This window comes from Molothrus ater, chromosome 7 (assembly GCF_012460135.2).
Source record: "Molothrus ater isolate BHLD 08-10-18 breed brown headed cowbird chromosome 7, BPBGC_Mater_1.1, whole genome shotgun sequence".
Lineage (NCBI taxonomy): Eukaryota > Metazoa > Chordata > Aves > Passeriformes > Icteridae > Molothrus > Molothrus ater.
The window spans coordinates 28,277,742-28,298,617 of NC_050484.2; the positions used below are offsets into that span (position 1 = coordinate 28,277,742).

Below are 20,876 nucleotides of genomic sequence, written 5' to 3' on the forward strand. Positions count from 1 at the left end.
CTCACAGCCCTGAAGGGACAGACAATAGCCTGCACGAAGGGGAGGAAGGGGTTAAAGGGGGTTTAGCACACACACAAAGTAAATATTTGAGGCATAAATGCAGAAGGAAAGAATAATGGAGAGAGAAGGGCAGGAGGAGGAAACCAGAAGTGTAAAGAGAAGAAAAAGGAGGATTATATTCTGCTGGAAAACAAAGGGATGTTTGTATGAGAAAAGCATTGGGGAAATGAGGGTTCAGCTCTGCACAAACTTTCTGTCTGACACTGGACAAGTCAATCTCTCTGTGTCTCAGTTTGCAAAGGCTACAATGGGAATACTAAAGTCTCCTTTGTTCTGCCTCTCTCTGCTCACATCAGACGTCCCTTCTGTTTGTGTGTTGTAGAAAGCCAAGACACTACAGTACTGCAAAGACAAATAAATTCCACTGAGACTTGGAGGGGGGTGGGGAAACAAAAAGGTAGGAAGGCAATAGGCTATGATAAACCTGGGAGATAAATGCCCCAAAAACTGCGATGTGGGGGTATAGAAATACAAGAGAGGCCTTTGCTGGGGGAAGAAGAAATATGGACCAGATTAATCCTACTGTTGCATCCTGGACTCCAGTGGAGTTCCTTGAGGGATGGGTTTAGCCCAAGGAGTTCAGTTTTGTTTGGTTAAAGAAACTTTATGCCAAAGTTTTTAAATAGTCAAATCTGTTCTGAGAACTATGAGAATGTGGGCTGCCTTTCCTGAAACATTGCATGGGACTTGGGATGAACAACTCTTGCTGAAGGCATCAGGAGCCAAGTGATTAAGCCCCATGCAGTGCTCTGACAGGAGGCCTTCTTCTTGCCTACGCATACTTTTTTTAAGTATAGAAAGTATTTCCATATTTCCAGCAGCTGATCTTTATTTGAAGCCAAGAGCTGCATTTTTCAGATTAGAACTGAAGCTTTTCTAGGAAAAGCCACTCTGGAGCAGACCATTGATCCATCTAGCCCAAGACGGTGTCTCCAGCAGAGACCCTGCACTCTGCTTTGAGAAAGAAATGCTAAAGCTCACAGGGCTCTCTCTGGGGATAATTTATTTTTCACTCCAAGAGTTAGAGCTTGGCTTTCACTTCAAAGTCTGTAGGCTTACATTCTTTCCAAAACTCTTGCTTATTTTATTAATCTTTACAGTTCTCTGGAGATGTTTGTTGTTTGCTGATCTCCAACCTGTTCAGGAAGCCCCTGGAGCTGCTGACCTCCCTCTCCTTCGGCAGCGAGCTCTCCAGGCCAGTTGGGGCATTTGTGCAAGGGAAAAACAAATTTTCTCAATTTCAAGATTGCTGCATTTACTGTGGAAGCATGCTCTAAGCTTCTCAGCTCACCCATCTGGCTTCTCATTACAGCATCTCATCTAAAACTGTGAGCTGCTTCTGCCACCCAGGGAATCCCTGCTAGGAGATGTTCTGTGCACGCGCGATGCTGCTCTGCCCTGAAATGTGAATCAGCCATACTGAGGATCCACTCTTAATTCTTTAGTGCTTCCAAGAACATGTAATGCTGTCAGCTGCTCAGGCTGGTATGGTGTGCTTTCTTCTTGGGTCACTGGAATAATAAAAGTTTGTGGCCAGTCATAGTGTCCCTGCTCCATGCATAGCACACTAAGCCAGGATGTGATGAAGGTGTGAGAGGCTGCAGGGTGACTGGGTCACAGCACCATGCTCTCTGTGCCTCTCTTTTGGTAAAGAGGTGATTGCAGTGCTTGAGTGTCTTGGCAGACCACGCAGGTAGAAAGCAAGAGGGGCTCTGTTGTGTAGTGCCACGTTTATGAGGATGGTGAACCAGCAAAACAATGCATGGCCAATGGCAGGATGGCTCAGCCTGCCCTTCCTTCATCCCTCTGTCAGTCTGTGTCCATCTGCTGCAGAGGGGCTGTCTGAGAGGAGCAGCAGAGAGGTGTAGGGCAGGCTACAAAGCCTTTGTGTGCATGGGGCTCTGCAGCAAAATGAGATGGTGCTCTGCAGACATGGCCTTGGATCCAGCACGCAAACAAACAAAACAAATGTATTAGAAACAGCTGGGGAAGAGGATGAAAATGAGCATCATTAGGGATATGCTTATAATAACTTATGAACTGGGGAATGCATCATTGCTGTGCTGGCCCCTCCTGGAGACAGATTGGCTGTTGCTTTTGGAGTCTTTATTAGAGCCATTGGTTTTCCCATTTATGCATACCTTGCCCCAGCTCTTGCTGGAAACCTGACTGCATGCTCTGAGAGGTAGCCTCCAATGCAGGAATTTTGTCAGGAACTGGAGCAACCTCTGAAGCACTGGCCATGGCTGCATCTGTGGGTCATGAGGTGCCACTTGGTTAAGGACTATGCATTGCTTTAGGCATTGATCTGCCTTTCAGAGCTTCCTTCTTCATCCCGCGGGAAGTTTTGCAACTCTTGGGACTTATTGTTTATTCCTGGTTGTAGGACAGGCTCACAGTTTTTCAATTAATTCATCATTCACTTTGGAGTGTGTCTGACCTGTCCTGGGCAATACTGAGAAAGGGGAAGGTACCTGCTGCAGCACTGTCCCCACTCAAACCTTTCCTTGCCTCTCCTGTGTCCAGTCAGGACATCAGGGCTGTTACCAGAGAGCCCCTTGCCTGCAGCCTGCCCTGCTACAGCTCAGGAGATGACCATCTTTTAAAGTCATACCTTTTTCTCCTGGTCTCCATGTGTTTCCTCTGTGAAATGCAGTCCTTCCTTGCAGGAGAGTGTCTGAAACTGGTCTTCAGCCCTCAGCATAGTGGGTTCTTGCTAAGAAGTCCTTATGGTGTGCTTTACATACGCCCACTGGCTTTTTTTAGCAATGTTCACAAAGATCTCAGTTGTAGGCTATCTGCTGCACAGTTGGGTGCCTAAGAATTGACTTTGCCATTTTCCTGACAAATTTAACGAATACTGGGGAAAACTCAACTTGCACTGACACTGCAGATCTTGCAGCTGGATAAATTTGGCCCCGTATTCCACTTGAGTGTCTTCAAACCCTTGTGCTGTGTCTCACACATTGGCTGTTCCCATTTGCTTCATGGTTGGATGAGATGCTTATATACAAAGCTTCTTAAATTCCAAATGATGCCTGTGGCTGAGCACTTCCTACCTTTGATGTGAGAACTAGCCATAGCCTGGGATCTGCGGGGTTATTCTTGTTAAGAGGATAAGTTAATAGCCAAGTCTCATATATTTAACACAGAGTGCACAAAGTCCTGTTTACTTGAACACAGAAAGAATTCAGTAATCAGGACTCATTTCCCAGGTCCCAAAACACTTTATTGACACAATGCACACTTTAGGCATCCTCTGGGACTCTGCTGCAGTGCCTGTTCAAATTTCAGTTACGTTGGTCTTGGCCTTGCATTGAATTACCTCACTCCTTTGAGTGCTAGTTTTCACTAGCTTAAGGCTTAGCTGGTGAGCTTTCACATCTCCTGGGGCTGAGTGTCACAGAGGTGACACCTGAGAGCAAGTGGGGACACAGAGAGGTAGCTGTAGCCTTTGGTCACCAGGGAGGGACATATTTACATGTACAAGACAGCCTTGTTGCACAATCTGACTGTGACTGGCAAAAACCAGTAACTCAACCATAATAATACTTAACACTTGTAGATTAGCTGAAAATAGATGTTTTGGTCTTCTTCCTGTCTGTTCCAAATGTCTCCATGGATTGAACCACTTTGCCTTTGCAGGCTGCATGTTGGCAGCAAAAGATGACAATGTAAAGGGGGAGCTTTTATCCCCAGTCCCACTTTCACACCCAACTGGTCAGGTACCATCTGCTGTGTTCAGCAAGGAGGGTGTGATGGCTCCAGCAATGTTACCCTGATTCTAGAAAACTGCTTAGTGAGAAGACTTTCTTACCCTGGCACCATCTCAGAAGAATGGTAGTTACTGCCTGCCTGTGAAAGGCAGAAAGTGAAAATACAGGGTTTCAAATGTGTTATATTCTTTGGTGAGCTGGAACAAATCTAAGGCCATATGGAAGATCACTTGTCATGATGGCTATTATTCACTACCCAGTGATGGATGAGTTATTTTTCAGGGGAACTGCAGAGGTGTCCTTCAAACCCATCTTTTCTGGGAATGGCAGTGTCTGGCTTGCTCTGGGATGATCCCTTACTGCTGGTCTTTTGCAGAGCAGAGTGATGCTGCTGGAGCCTGAAACTGTGGGCAGTTCTGTTCCCAAGAGAGTAAAAGACTATGATTTCTTGGGTGAATATTTAGGATACATGAAGTAATTAGGCACTTCAGGGAAAGCAAATGGCCTGTGGAGATATGCTTCATGTGTAATCAAACAGCATGAATTCTCTGAGAATGTGCTGGGGTTTCAAACCACTCGTAAGGAGCGAGTCCTCCCTCTGAGTGTGGTCCCACCTCGAGCCGCTGCATCCCAGCTGTGCTGTGCACAGCAGAAAGGGGCAAAGGGGAAAAGCTCTCTTTAGGCCAGCCCCTGTGCAAATCCGTCTCAAAGGCTGATGCTAAATGGATGTGTATATGCTATAATGTTCCCTGCAATTTTGCCTGGCTATGTTCAGAACAGTGAAGGAAGAAGGCTCCTGGCTTGCTGTGCAAGATGGGGATCTCCCAAGTGATAGTATTGTGAAAAAGGCAGCAGGGATTAATCTGGTTACTTGGTGGGAAATTGTAGGTGCACAGTTTGTGGTCATTGGGAGTGAGGCTGTGGCCAAGCCTCATCCCCAGTGGGTACAGCTTTGAGAAGCAGGTGACAGCACTGACAGCACTGAGCCATGGAGTGCTCAGGGGCACTGACCAACCACCAAAGGGAACAGAGGGCACACAGGTGCAATGCATCAACATGAGGGGTGTAAAAGGTTGGGCTAAAGAACAAGAAGGGCCTATGCTTGAAGTTGTTTGGTATTACTCTGTAGGGGTTGAAGCCTTCTGAAGTTGTGTGATGATACTCTGTGTATCGTGGCTGTCTTAACTGCAATGTATGCTGTGACAGAAAATTTATTAACCTTTCAGAACTTCTGAGGGATAGAGCAACGAGCAGATTCTCTGTATTTAATTTTTTAAACAAACATATCTCTATTGATGTTAATGTTGTTTGTTCAGCAGTCATTTGGGTCTCTTTGTGTTTTTATGTAATTTATAGCCTTTCTGCAGTCTGATTTTGAGAAACATGGTGTGTCCCTGAAGCTGGGAGCAAGAACATGCTCTCTTTTAATGTGACTTTCCTGTTTTTCTGTTTTGCAGGTTCTTTTCGAAATGATGGTTTAAAAGCTGCTGATGTCCTTCCAATACTGAAGGAGAAAGTGGCCTTTGTGTCAGGTGAGCACATCTTTCCTTGATCCCTCCAGCCCATTGTGACCACTGTCTGCCACATCCTGGTCCTTATGATGCTGCAGAATCTCGAGGGACTGGTTACATGTTTAAACTTAGTAGTACCTAAATTAGCTCTTCTGCCAAGAAAGGGGCTATATGTGGACCAGGACTATCCAGTAATACTCAGAGCATGGGAAACTGGTCCACGTTCATTTTCTTCATATTCTGAGGCAAGGGTAAATGAGCAGCACAGGTAGGATGCAAGGCAGCTGCTTAGCTCCAGCCCAGATGTGGGTTGTCTCAGCATGAAGGACAATTCAGGGATCCTGCCTTTGGTTCAAGGTCAGTGAATAGCATTCAATTCCTGTACGTAGGAAGCACTCAGGCCTATAAATCACTGGTGTTCCATTTACAGTCCCAATCATCTTGCAGTTAAAAGTACCATTGATGCTGCATTTACATAATAACTCAGATGCTCAAACTTCTCCTATCATTCTGTGCAAAGATTTACAGCCTTCATTCAGAAGACAAATCTCAAGGATCTGGGGGTGGATGAGGACTAGACAATATGGAAGAGGCTTTGAGAATAGCTTGGATGATATTGCTTCTGGTGTGAATTACAACTTGTCAGTGAGAGGGGGAAGAGAAAGTCTGAAGCAATCAGAATCTTGCATGAAGTCACTCAAATTGGCAGCATAAACCCAGGGTATTTCCAGTGGCGGCGTTTCTGATGATTACAAACCATGCTTGCAATGAGAAAACCTCTATCAAGAATAGCCAGCTCCTCTTGTTTGTAGTCTGCTTTTTAGTTTCCTTTGTCTCCACAGTAATGCTGACTGCAGAAGGGAGGAGGTTGCAGCAAGGCTGTTTGGAGCCTGGACTCTTCCTCCCTGGCTCTCTCAGCAGGAGTTGAGCCCCCAGTCCCATAAGGATGGGGTTCATCAATGTGCTGTGACATGGATGTGTCATCCAGGCAAGAAAAGCTTTCCCCTCTACTGATACCTGCTGTGAGATGTCTTCCCATATTTTAACAGTTAATAAATAGCCTGCAGATCACAAGTCCAGCTGTGACTTGGGGAAACAATTTGAGGATCTATAAATGCTGACTAAACTTTCATCAATTACATAAAAATCCAGGAGTTTGAAGGAAGCTTCTGAAACACCAAAAGTCTTTTGTGAAAACCCAAGACTATGCCAACAGTACTCACATGCAGGAGCACTTTATCTTGCACTGCATCTCATTCTGAATATCCTGAAATGCTTTACATGGCTAGCTTTCACTACCCCAAAGAAGGGAGCATAGTCATAAAAACACAGCCTACCTGCACACTTGTTTGAGACACAAAAGCTGAACTGGGTGCTCTGGGGAAGTGGAGGGGAGGAATTTATGCAGGGACTGTACTGCAATTTAGTTCTTGGCTCCTGCTGTTGCTTTGCATGGAAATGCTTGCAGGATCACTTGGTAATTCATGGAATATTTATTAATGACAACCTGTCTGGATTGTTTATGTAGCCCCTTCCACTGATGGTGCCTGTGCTCAGCTCTGAGCCAGAGGGTCTCACATCAAATCATCAGCTCGTTAGACACTGTCCTGTGCCAAGGCTGCCTTGCGGAGGGGGGTGTTAAATAAGCAGTGCCAGCACAATCCCCCAGGCTTTCACACCATGATCCGCTGCAGGCAGGGTACAGCTTGCTCCATATAGACTCACCAGCCTCCAGACTTAGATCTGCTCAAAATGTGCTGTTCCTGACACAGCTAGAGGTCCTAGGATTTACACCTCCTCTTCATGGTCTCCAAATGCAATGACTATGGGCAGCAATTCCCTTTACTGCAGAACACTTTGAATTGCTGGTGTTCACTGCAATAGCCCCAGCATCCCCTTCCAGCCCACAGTGTAAGTACTGCCCAATGTTCCCCTGGACTGTTGTAATAAAGCAGATTAAGGAAATTATTTTAACATTTCAGCTGATGGTTAGGTTCTTTTTAATTAAAATGGAATAATTTCCTAGAGTATTCTTTGAGCACGGAATAAAAATTTTGACAAAAAAGAAAAATCAAATACCTGGATTTTTCCAAGATCAACAACAACAAAAAAAAGAGTTCTGTAGTTAGCACAGAGTCTGTGAGCACACTGTGTTTTAATCATGCTTCCTTGAAGAACAGGAGAGTTTTATTGAATCTTCTTCATAGTTTAATACTACAGTTAATTTTAATGATAACAGTACAGTAAAGTTGTCAAGGGGATTCTCCTTACACCAGCAGAATTTATCAGCACACACAAAAACTCTCAGCTGAACATGTCAGTTACAGAGTTTATTGCTTTTCTCATCAGCTGTGGCTCACCAGCTTGTTTGTCTGTGATTCAACAGGAAACTTGCAGAAAACACACAAGACCCTTCAGGCAAGGGCTATGCTTTGCTTTGTGTTCCAGTGTGGTGGATGCTCCTGCCCTGGACAGGCAGGCAAGGCAGAGCAGCTGCTGCCTGCTCCAGAGCAGGCACAACAGGACCTGCCTGCACAGCCGTGTCATCTCAGAGGAGCACTCAGGCTCTCACAAGTGCTCTTAATTTCGGAGTTGACATACAGATCTGTCTGGGCATGGATTCATCCAGCCTAAGTGCTGTCTGGGGCTCTGTGCCTGGCACTTCCTCTCAGCTGAGCCAGCAGCAGGTGCAGGGCTCTGCATCTGCATCCCTGCGCCGCAGGAAAGTTGAGGGGTGGTGGATAATATCAAGACTTTTTCCTGGAACTGGTTCTTGGTTTCTTCCAGTGATCTCATCTATGAGCTAGACTGAACCTGAACAAAGTTCACATGTGTGTCTAAAGAATACCTGAAAATCCCATTCCATAGCTCCTATGCAGAGCGATGGACTGAGCAGTTGTGGGTGAGGTGCATCCCAGCCATGGCTGATTGCTTCCATTGCTGACCTCCTGGAAGCAGATTAAGCAGGGGGGAGGCTTTGGCCACCTGCTTGTTGTCTAAACTCAAAAACTCTTGGCTTTCCCTGGGTGGTTCAGTGTGTTGCTTCCAGCAATGGAATGGTTTTGGGAGCCATTAGGGAGTGAGTTACAAGCCAGAGACTGATTTTTGTATTCTAAGAGGGAGATGAATACTGAGGAGAAGAAATAAAACAGGTTGTAGATTATTTTAGGTGCTTTTTTCAGTGAGAGGTGGGGAAATATTTTGGAAACTGGGCTTATAGTCTTTCTTGGGAAACAGACTCTGTTTTAGAAGGGTGGTGTAAATTGGGGCGTTGTTCAGCTGCTTGATTATATTTATAGTAGATTTTCTATTGATCAAGGCATTATGGAACAAAGTGTATGAACTTTTGGGAAAGAGAAGGGAATTTTTTACCATGTTACCTTCCCATGCATGGAAATTTTCATGCACTTAGGCTATAAAAAGCTTGGTAGTTGACTGATGTCATGGGTCTTGCTGAAAGCATTTCCCTACATCCCACCCAGAAGAGTTTCTCAGGATCCTTCCCGGTGTTTCCGCTCCCTGGAGGGCTCGGCAGAGCGGCGGCGCGTGGGCTCTTGCTGTCACCCAGGTACTGTCTGCTCATCTGCCGAGGCAGGAGTACAAAGGAGGAGGCCGGCCAGGTTTCTGGGAGCGTGGTTGAGCACAGAGGAATCAGCAGCAGAAGGGCGTAATAAGCTGGTGAGCTGCTGCAGCTGTGACAAGCAGAGCTCCCAGCTTGTGTCTGCAAAGCAGGAGGGTTTCCTGTGTGCTTTGGGCACCAAAAGGGCACAGAGCAGGGAGAAGTGGATGCACTAACAGCTCAGCCATCTCCATCCTTTGGTAGCCCACTGTCCCCAGCCCCACATCTCGGGTGGAGTCTCGTTATCAGGGTAACAGCAACCTCTGAACATGACTGAGAGCCTTAAGGAAAAGCAGAGATTTCCTGAAAGGTCTTTCAGAGAAGGAATTTCACTGTAAATAGATCTAAAGAAAGGACAGCTTTTACAATTAGATTCCACCAAATTGAGGCCAGCAGTATTAATGAAAGAGGAAAGCTCAGAGAAGGGGACACTGGCCTTCCCAAGGACACCACAGGTCACTTAGTGCCAGAGATACTACATGTTGAGGTACATGTTTTTTCTTTTTCTTCAGTTTTTTCTTTTCTTCAGCCTTCAGAAAAAGGGTTGAAATGTGTTGAACTGTCTCTGGGAGCTGAAAGAGTTCACATCCTGGTTTCAGGAGGTCACAAATGCTGGTTTGTGGATACTGGAGTTTGTATTGGTTTGGGAATAAAATTAACCAAAATATCTAATTTTTCAGTGATGTAAACATTTTGTATTTACGCAAAAAGTTTTAATTTAAAAGAAAAGTTTCCATTCTCCTTTTCCTCTGGAATGGAAATTTCAAATGAAACATCAACAGTTCTTCTATATTTTGTTACAGAAAAATATCTTCCTTTTTATGCCATTCCCTGGTGTAGTTTGAAACCAATGGAGCTCAAAAAAGAGAAATCTGCTATTAGAAAAACATGGCATTCCTTGACTATTTCTCCACTCTTGTCTCAAATGAGGAAGAGAAAGAGTGTGTTATCAGGGTGAATCTGTCCTCTCTTTCTTTCTCCTTGTTCTGTACAGTTTCCAGCCCTGGGGTGTGGGTTTGGAGTGTCTGTCTGTACCGCTATCAGCAGTGACTGGCATTGCCATGTGCTGTGGCTTATTGGCCAGTATACATTTAAAATTAAAGAAGTACCCCAAAATCCTTGCATAAAGCAGTGAAATTGAATTACAAGACACAACAGGTTGTCTCTTCAAATCCATGCAGTGGCTTTAGGTGGTTGCAGGACAAATCTACTTGATAGGAAAAGGGATCACTCAGTGGCTGCTCTGGGCATCCCATCTAGAGTGTTTGACTTGCTCTGCCAGGAGATCTTCTGGTGAGAACAGTTAGCCTTGTTTTTGGAGTCATTAACCCTAAATGTAATGTCATGAAAGTTTGCCATTAGAATTTGATTTGGGGAATTGACTCTGAGACATGGATGCTGCAAAGAGCAGCACTGTGGATGATCAGGCCTTGGTGATTGCACTACAGCTGTGTTAATTGCCTTGTTGTGGGAGCTTAAATTTCCATCACTTGTACTAGAATCACCTGATTGAAACCAACTGAACTGGAGGGTGGGCACACAGCTAATCCTGTGTATGACCCTTGCAACAAATTAGTCTGTCTTGAAGTTGCAGGAGTTTTAGTACAGAAGTCTGCCCACAGTAAGTCCAGTAGCAGGCAGACTCACAGAGCTCAGCTATGACAGAGAAAGGAATGTTATTTTAAGACTCTGGATACCAATTCCTTGATACTTTCCTTTCCTAGGAAGTCTGTCAATTAGATTTAGAAATCCAGAGTGTATTGTTTATCACTGTATTGAAGTGCCTGACATCAACTGAGCTCTGTCTGTCTCCTGGCTCTCTTCATTATAATTCATTTTTTCACCATATTTTGGACTGAAATACCTGATGAGGATTATTTCAGCTCCTCTGGAAACTCACTTATGGTCTCAGCAGAGTCTACAGCATCGAGATTGATCAGCTTATGATCTGCAGGGTCAGATGAAGTGGTGCATTCACTTGAACTGCAGTAGACATCTGAACAGGGGCCAGAGACACCGTGTGCTGCTCCTGTTTCCGTTGCTGCTGTGCTGCAGGATGTTAGACAAGGTTCTTGGGAACCTTTACATGTGTGGACATTTGCTTGTGTCTCTGGCTAATCCTTGTGAATTCATGCTTATGAAGAGACTGTGAAAGGAAGCAGAGGGATTGAAACCCTTAAATGTGGATCTCTGCAGGCAGTAAGGATTGTGGTGGAAAGGCTGATAGAACTGGAGAGATGCAGCTTGAAAACAGAGCTTGATAAAATCATTATCTGCTGCATACAAGTCTGCATTAACGGAAACTAATAATTTCCTGTCCTTGACAGGACTACACATAGCTGGAATTTCAGTTTATTGTGTATTAACAGAGATGGCTGTGGCTCAGGACACAGAGATTTTTTGAGGTTGGTAAAGCCTATACGCAGAGTTCACATCACTAACACTTTGGGATGGCCAATTTCTTGGCTTACCTGTGGGCAGTAGGGGCCACTATAGGCAGAAATATTTGGGGCCACCACTAAGAGGTGTTCAGGCAGCTGCCAGAACAGGGATCCTGTCACTGGAATCTCTTTCCTCTTGGTTGCAGGCTTGACTGGCAAAGTGGTCATCAGAAGGCCACTGACTGTGCTGCCTGCCTGCATGCAGGTTTTCTGAGCTTTCTTTAAGGTTTTCTTTTAATGTGGTATGCATCACAATGCCTTGTGCCATCACTGCAATGTCCCCTGGATGATTTGTGGAGCGAGAATTATGTGATCTTACTTCTGGGAATAAACTCTGAATTTAGCCATGGGTTCTTATTGGATAGAAGAAGGGGAAATGGGAAGAACTGGCAAAGAAGCCACTGACAGGAAAGGCCATCAACAAAGGATTTTGTAGGAGAAATGCAAGGCATATATGGCTAAATATTTGTTCTCAGTGTACTCTGTGCCCTGAAGAGCATGTGTTTTTCTAACTCTTTTTTTCCAGAGCACTAATAACCAGACCATCTGTTTGCCTCTCTAAATCAGAGCAAAGCTCATGAAAACCCAACTTGAAAAACAGTAAGAAATTATCAGCTGTTTGTTTTAGCATTTAATAACTGTAATTAGCAAGCCTAATGACATGTTTGATTATTTCATCACTGTTCTTCAAGTCCAGGGGGAGGCAGGAGATGGGACTTATTGATTAGAGCAATTGAGACTCCTGGCTTCCTTCTAGTTTTTATTGTATTTTTAAACAATGTGCTGAGTAGCTCTCTGAAGACTGTGCATGTACAATTGGTGTGGAGATCATGGCTGACTTGGGGCAGGATTTGGCTCCCTGAGTGGATTAGTAACAAGCAGAATCTCAAGCACTGTGAAGCTCCTACACAGTGGATCAAGTCAGAAAACCTCATTTCTTCTCCTGGTTCTTCAAGTGACTCACTGTGGTATCTGGGCTGAACTTCTTCCCCTCTTAGTACTTTAATATTCCCTTCAGTAAAAAGATAATAATAAAGAAAAGGAATGGTATAGACAGACTCTCTGCAGAGGCAATGCCAGAAGGTTTTCTTCTCTTTTATTGTGTGTTGCTACTTCTTAGCAAGCTCCATTAGAGGAGATGAGCGTCCTTATGTAGGCATGTTCGATGGTGGCAATATCCCCTTCAGTATTCCTAGAAAAGCAGAGATTTTGAGTTACAAAATGTAATAAAACCTCTGCATATTATCAGTATTTAAGAGAGTAAACCACAGTTACTGAACTCTGCAAGTCTAATGGTGAATTAAACATACAGTGTTTAATTAGTGTTTAATGGTTTGTTTTAGAAGAAATCTGATGTTTCTTTATACAGGCTCATGGTAATATTGTAAATTATGTAGGCATTCATAAAAATTAGTGATTTCTCAGTAACTAGGATTGCATGGACTTGAAGGAAGCAATTGAAGAATTCTAATATGTATGATGTATTTGTAATAACTTCACTCTATTGCTCAAAGCCTAGAGCTGCACTTTTATCACAAATGAGAAACATTTGTTTCTAAACTTAGCATGTCTTGATATTTTACCCAAGTCTCCTTGTTTCTGTGTGCTGTAAGACTAGAAGGAATCAGTCTGGGTGCTTATTTATCCTTCCATCATCCAGAAACGTCCAACTGGGTCAGCATGTAACCTTCCTCCTCCAACGAGAATTAACCCATTTTCTCTGGCCTGTCCTGGTAACTTCTGACCCTGTGCCTGAGCCTTATTTATCCTGCTCCCCTGAGGACAGTTTAGATGAACTGTTGAGAGATAGTTTTTATCCTGAAGCAAAGACAGGACAGGAAAGTTCTAGATCCTGTTTTTTTTTCTGTAGCTGAAATCATTGGGTTGCTGTTACTGCAAGGATCAAGAATTTTCTGACTTAATGTTTTCAGCCTACCAGAATTTGCACAGGTTTCTATTTATTTATTTTGTAGAGCTCACTTTGGTGGAATGGTAGGTGTTAAAGGAGTCCCTGACCAGAAACACAATTTTTGGTTTACGAAGCCAAGGTGAATGAGCAGCATCTGAGTGATTAGTGCTGCTGGGCTGTGGGAAGCTCATGGCCCTTTCCAGGTGTTTCATATCCTCAGAGAGGATAATAAATGTAGGCTTGGATGTCTTCTGATCTCAAATCTTAGTGCTTTTCCACATTGTACAAATATTTAAATGATTGTGAATGAAGGAGAGGGAGCCTGAATGAGTAGTGGGTAGCGTGTTCTGGGACACAGTTCAAGTTGAGGTCTCTGCTTCAGCAAATATCTGGAAGCTTTTGAAAACCTTGGTTACATCTAGATATGATGGGAAATGTTTCAAAACCTTGAAAAGCCTCTTGTGTTGAAAAAGTATTTCCCTCCAGCTTTAGTTGCTTGTATTGCTTGCCATTCTATAGGCTGGCTTGCTTTTCTCCTGGACATATATCATGCATGATATAATGGTTTGGCATTGATGTAGTGTGTGAAACAATCTCAACAAAGGGAAAATGTACTTAAAATGAGGAAGCTTTTTTTCATAAAAAGGTCCAAACATTTCGAAGAGTTTATTTCCTTGTAAATAGAATCTTTTTTACATTATGTCCCCACTTTCATGCTATGTGGCAGAGGCATGGACCTGCCAAGGTGACACTGAATTCCAGTGGACATTCCTCATTTTCATGGTGTAAAGCCAAAGGCAAATAGAAAGGACAGAGATTTTGGTGGAGATTAGGCAGGACAGTTTTTGTACTCCATATGTACCCCTGTCTGCATGAGGGCTCAAAATAAAGATGACATCTGTTGTTTGCCTCTCCATTTGTATCTCTGGACAAATCAGACACAACCTGGCTCCAATGGAGACTTGCACAATGTAACCCTTCAGGTGCATTGCATCCACTGAAAACCATGGGTGCCAGTGGCATCTCTATTTGTATAGATGAAGTTTGTGTAAGAGACTCTGTCTTGTACAGGCAGCAGTGCTGTAGAAAACTCTTTAGACAGATCTTAGCAATTAAAAATTATCTATATTTTAAGTAAAAGTATATATAGTAACAAGAATGTGCCAGTAGCACAGACTGCAGGTGTCCCGAGTTCTTAATGAGAGATCACAGTGTGGATCAGTGCCAGAGATGTTCATGTCCTTGTGTAGCTTTTTCTTCTTGTTGGCCAAGTAAATTAGCTCAGAAAGCACATGAGTTTCCTTTCTCAGAAGTGATATTTCTGTTAAAGGGATTATACTTTCCATTGAGAAATGCAAACTCATGTGCATTTTTGCAGCTTGTTTGTGAGGTCCTTGCAGTTCTGTACTAGCTTTATGAGCTGTAGTTTAGCTGTAACTTTTCCCTAGATAACAGTGCAAACATGTATCTAACAACACAATTCCTGGAAGAAATCCTGAGATAATATGTAAAGAAAGAACTAAACATTGAATGAGGTATTAGATTTCAGTTTCACTCTTCTTAAACTTTGTTTACAGGAGAGAATAAAATAAGGTAAAATAAGGTGCTGCAGAATAGATTATATTTGCCCCTGTGTTTGTGGTTGTGCAGTTCAGGGTAGAGTTATTCTTTTAAGGCTAATCCTTTAAATAATTGTTGTAAAATAAAAAGGGCCAGACACTGACAGTTTAAAATAAGTGATTTTTTTAAGACAGGAATGCACATGCCCCCCCCCCCCCCAACAAATATTCTGATTGCCAGCAACAGTGTATAAATGAAAAGCTTAGAAGACATGAACTTCTAATCAAAATTTTAATTCAAATGAAGTACCTGATAGATTAGAACATTGTGCTGCATAAACATTACTGGGATACATAGCTTCGAACTGGCAGGATGTAGTACACTATCTTGGAATGAACAGTGCAACAGACTCAGCAACAGTGAAAAATGCTTTCACTTTCTTGGTGCTGACCAGTTTAAAACTATCCCCACAGTAGGATTTCACTAGCATCTCCTGCTTGGAGTGGCAGATATATTAGATTTGATGGGATTAGGTGAAAGAAGTGCTAGTAGCAATTTTCCTTGTAAATGCAAGCTTGTCTTCCTCAATTAGGCAAGTCTGAAATCTACAACGGGTGTGCAGACTCTTAAATGTGCTGTAATTTATATTTATCAATTCAGTGCACATAGTTTTTTTTGATGTGTGCTTCCTGTCTGATTTTCTAACAATCCTTTATTTCCCACAGGTGGCCGTGATAAACGAGGTGGTCCGGTCTTGACCTTCCCAGCCCGCAGCAATCATGACAGAATAAGGCAGGAAGACCTTCGTAAACTTGTGACTTATTTGGCCAGCGTGCCAAGGTAAAGCTAGAAAGAAAACACTTCAAAGCTTAGGGTGGATGGGTGGGTGGGGAACTTGTTCTTGGCAGTTGCTTATTTCCAAGTATTAACATTTAGTACCTTGAGTTCTTGGGGCTGAGGAACAAAAGTGTTCCCTTCCTCCTCCTGTGTGCGCTCCGGTGGTTTATGTGGCACATGAGGCAATGCAGGAGCCCCAGCATGGAGGCAGTGGGAGCAAACCTGGGCTTCAGGCTCCTCACAGCCTCAAGGAGCAGCTCTCATTCTCCATGGTTCTGTGCAACTCTTTTAAAGGAGTGCAAAGGCAGGAATGCTTAGAGGTCTGCAGTTAAATATAGCAAGCTGGAGAGAGCCTGCTGTCTGTTGTTGCTTTTTAATACCTTGTGGGAGGTTTGGGAGAGCTGGGGTGGGGGGCTGTAGCTGCTGGGGAGGAGAGAATGCCTGTACAAGAAGGCAGATCTTCCTGCTCCAGTACTTTCTGGAGATTTCTCCAGGCTGGGGAGGGAACATGGGTGGACCAAAGAGGGAGCTTTCAAAGAAAGGCATTTCAAATTGTTCTGAGTGTAAACCACCACCTTTCCCTGCATTAGTCTCCGTGACTCTCTTCCAACAAGCAAGTCCCCATCCTTTTCCCAGGGATACTGGAGGAAAGGTGTGTTGCCAGAGCATATTTATTTTTTCAAGCCTTGGGAGATCATTTATAGGGCTCAGTGCCCAGGAAGGTATTTCTGATCCAGCCTCAGAGCATGAGCCTACATATGCCCTCATCCAGCTTGCTTTTCCTATTTTTAAGCTTGTCAAATATCCTTGCCCAAAACCCTCAGCTGTTGAGGTGAGTGTTACCCCAGGGCAGGTGAGGGACTGAGAAGGAATGCTCAGGGTTGCAGGAACAAGGTTGCAGGAAATCCTGTGCCACCCAGCAGCTCCTTCTCTTTTAAACCCCTGGGACATGAGCTATTAACAATGTTCATGTTTTGGCAAAGAGTGTGAAGTTAAGACATGAAGGGCAGAGGGGTTAGCTGCATCTGAAGGTCAGGAGGTAAGGGTCTTGGAAATTCACTCTGTTCCTTAAACATGCAATGTGCAGAGGACAAAGGTTGTGTTTGGTATGGAAGAGGGCTAAGGAGGCTTAATCATTTGGATGCAGAGTGAGTAGCAAATGCAGCCATGTGCACCAGATCTGCCAGTGCTTGTTTCCTGGACATCATAAGTCCTCTGGTAATGCACTTTTTGCTCTCTTGAACTTCTGTTCATCAAGGTTTTACTAATAAGTGAGTCTGTTTGCTTTTCTCCCCACCTCCTCTCATTTCATCTTCTAGCCAGCTCCATTTCCAACCATGTTGTCTGAGAGATTACAGACATGCTGTGGGGCTGGGGGAGCAGTAGGTCACTCCCTGGGAGTGTGTGTCCCAGAGCTTAGCATTTCCCCCTCAGCTGCTGTAGTAATGAAATTGGTGCCCTACATCTTAACATTTTTTGCATGGTTGCAAGTATGGAGATATGACATTGCTCTGGGTTCCAAGCAATTGCAGAGCAAAAATGACCTTCTAACGCGTCAACCTTTTCTGTTAATTGCTCTTCCCTCATGGAGGTGGCAGTAATAGAAAGATGCATCCTTTGTGTTCCCCACTGTCACACAACTGACTCAATTAGCTCAGTCTTTGATGCTGCTTTTAGTTGCCTCACTCTATCAGTGCAGCAGTGATTTTTCTGTGATGATGCAGAACCTGGGGTCAGAGCTACGTGAAGGAACCAATACAAGACCTGGCTGCCTGTGTCCCTTGAAACACTAAAAACCGTTCTCCTCCTGGTGGTCACTACAAAGCCTTGTTCTGTCCTGGTGTGTGAAGCCTTTGGTGGGTGTCTCTCTAGTTACACCAGAGAACATCCTTTCCTCTGTGCAATCTCTTGTCATGAAAATGTGCCCAGCAGTGAGGGACTGGCTATGCCTGGAGCAATTTCACTGGCTTCCCAAGGGTCCTTGCAGATTGGACCTCTGGATGTATTAACTGGAGCACAGTCTCCTTCTTGGGATGATTGCACATCAAGAGGTGTGGAACAGAAAGCAAGAGTGATCAGAGGTCTTGAAAATGTGGCCTGTCAAGGAAGGATTAAAAGGGTAGAGGTTGCTCAGTCTAGAGAGTGAAAAGCACATGCAAGCATGTTGTGATGCTGCAAAAGAGAGGGCTTGTAGGGCAAAGACAAACAAATGTGTAACACCAAAGCAGTAAAGATTAGGCTAGATATGAGGAAAAGTTTTCAAATGGATTCCCATTAGCAGTATAAGACATACAATTTTTTTTCTTAAATCCTTTTGTTGCTGTACAGACAAGCCTCTGGCATTGATATAAATGTTATGGAGAGGGTATGGCAGATCAGGAGGTTATTTCTCCCAGTTCGTCCTAGTCCTGTTTTGTCTGGTGCAACAGCTGTGAACTTGCTGCTCTAGGAGGGAAACGTGACCACAAACTTCATGGGTTTGGCACGTGGGATTGTATAACCTGTGTGGTGTAAGGAAACACTGAAAACTCATTTTCCCTAAACATTTTGTTCACTTTAACAAGGGCAAGCAGCAGAGCTTTCAAACTTATTTATGTTTTGGAAACAAATATATGGAAGGAACAGTTGGAATTCCTATCACTGGCTCTCAGTTCATGTTTATTCCAAGATGAGTGCTGTAGCTATTAACTACATCAGCCATCCACCAAAATAAACAATTTCATTAGCAGAAACTCTGAACAGGATGTCAGAAGAAACTACTTGAATGTTGAGTGCTAAAAGGCGAAGAGTTTTCTGTGCTAGCTGAAAAAGTAGAAATTCTTTAGGAAAAAGAGACTGTAATTTATCATATTGACACCAGGATGGTAATTCTTTCTTTATTCCTGGTGCATTGGTTTCTGAGTGAGACAGATTGCTCTCCACATTGATACTATCTGTCACTTAACCCTTGTTTTATATCTTAATGGAGGGGGCAGAGGTGGCGCAGTGCTGGGAGCTTGGAGCAGGTATGAGATTGGTGATGAAATGTGATGATAGATTAGGGTAAGTGAAACCAGGGTCTTGCTAGCAGTTTTCAAAATTTCTGATTCAGCTTACTGCAGTTCCTTCTTCAAAACCAGAATAATAATGTGGGCTTTCTGAAAGCAGCTATGTGTGCTTGAGTTGGAGCAGAATAGTGAGGGCTTTCATGCAGCTGGGAGCTACAGTCAGGCAGGTGCCTGCAGGCAGTGGGGTTTCCTGTGTGGTTGAGGATTACTGCCTGGGGGTGAAGATCTAGGAACACAGCTTGTTCCTATCCCGAAATGGTAACCTTTCAGTCCACACTGCCTGGGGTAATTTAAGGCTCCTGGAAGGTTCAAAAGCCTGATCCTGCAGTTTTGAGGAGGAGGAGGAGGAGGTGGTTGTGAGTGGGAACTAATGCGGCCCTGGTTCGGTGTCCTATGTTGGCTCTTTCAGGCACATCACAAGGTCCTTTTCTCTAAGCAGTTCCACTGTAATTAGTTACTGAGGAACGAAGACACTATTCATTACATGTAAAGATAATTCCACGGATGCCAAGTTGCCACCACTCTGCCATTTTCTGCTTGGTTTACATTTGCACTAATGCTTTCTGGGTAGGCGAAGCAGTATTTCTTGTGACTCAGGATAGCTTCTATTTACATGCAAATTTAAATGGATGCAATGTTTAGAAATTTGGAGGGCGTGACTGAATCTAGGATAAAATGGTGTTTATGATCAGGGGAGCTGAGGGAGAATTTTCTGGCCTTGCTGAAGATTTTATATTTTAATGCCAGTGCAGTGCCATCTATTCCAGTAAACTGAGCTTTGATTTATGTGTGTGTAAATGAAACTAGCACCAGGCCAATCTCCTCTGCGAGCCTTTGGAATTAGGAATTAAGTTATGCGTAGGCTATAGGAGGATAAAAAGGAGACAGAATATTATTAGGCTGAGTTATCTCCTCGCATGGCGAAGCAATACGATGAAGGAAATGTTCTCTGTCAGCTATAGTGAACCTTCCGGCTGAGCACATCAATCTGTTCTGGAGCCAAGATAAGCAATCTTCTGTGCTCTCTGCAGAGGGGAAACCTGAGATGCCTCAGGGGCCTGTGTTTTTAAAGACATCTACTTTTTATTTGTGCTCTGTTCAAAAAGCTGCTCAAATGTTTCCCTGTTCTGGGGGACATCCAGGGCATAACAGCAGCAAAGTGTTTCCAAGGGCCAGCCCTGTGTGTTTGAGCAGCTCCTCAGAGCTGCCCAAGCTGGATGAGAGGTGCTAGGAGCAGCAAAACAACGGAAGTGCTCCTAATAATTAGTTTAATGACGGGGGCTTTGTAAAATTAGAAGAATAATACAGGGGATGGCAGAATGTGGCAATACTCACCCACTCTTGGATTTATTTTAAGCCCTTCTCTGGTGACCTGTGGTACTCTGTGTATATTAGCTCCTCTGGCCGGGAGTAGTGTGAAACTCATTTTGTTGATTGATGGGAATTAAACCCTAGAGCTCTGATTTCTGTTATGTGATCTTAGCACAGAAGGAGCTTTTGAGGACTTTTTTTTTTTCCTGGAGGCTATTGTAGATCTATAAAAATAGCCATCTATTTAAAAAATAACACCAGGGACGTCATACCAATTTTAGTAACTAAATATCTGGTGCCATCGATAAGATAATTATTCCACCATACACTTGTTTCAAAATACAGCAGTAAAAAATGCAGTGAAGCTAATGAGCCTAATGGAGATGTAATATTTTCTTCAGATATCATTTAACAAATAATGGTAAGGTGTTTTGGAGAAAGGAGTTCATTAGAAGTAAATAACTGACATGAGTGCTGGTGAATTTGAGAGTGTTTTGCCGCTCTGTAGCCAGCTCAAATCCAGCCTCTACCATATGTGGTATTTGTGTGTTATGTTTTTATCACTCTGTTAGGAACTGGGGGACTTCTGTTGAAATATTGGTGCTCTTACTTTGTCCTACTGAAAGGCTTCAGAGCTCACTGCTGTGTGTTGCTTCCTGTGTCCTCTTACTGACCACCTCAGGGCAAAGTTACACGTTCACTGCTTGTTGGAAATCAGCACTTCAGAAGAGGATCTCTCATCTCCTTCCAGCTGTGTTAATAACCTGTTGAGGCATTTTATTCCTGGGTGAGTGGACAGTGGCTATAATTGATGTTGAAACTCTGCAGCAAGTGTCTACAGCTGCAATCTTGGAAACTCCCATTT

The 20,876-nt window shown here is 43.7% G+C and overlaps 1 protein-coding gene across 8 annotated transcripts in view; it reads left to right on the plus strand.

Annotated features, from left to right (window-relative positions):
* Positions 1 to 20,876, plus strand: part of KALRN (kalirin RhoGEF kinase) — a 465,026-nt gene that overhangs the window by 147,582 nt on the left and 296,568 nt on the right. For all 8 annotated transcript variants that reach the window (XM_036386498.2, XM_036386501.2, XM_036386502.2 and 5 more), the window contains 2 exons: positions 5,234 to 5,308; positions 15,542 to 15,656. In XM_036386498.2, the coding sequence (XP_036242391.1) occupies positions 5,234 to 5,308; positions 15,542 to 15,656 (190 nt within the window). The remainder of the gene's footprint in view (positions 1 to 5,233; positions 5,309 to 15,541; positions 15,657 to 20,876) is intronic.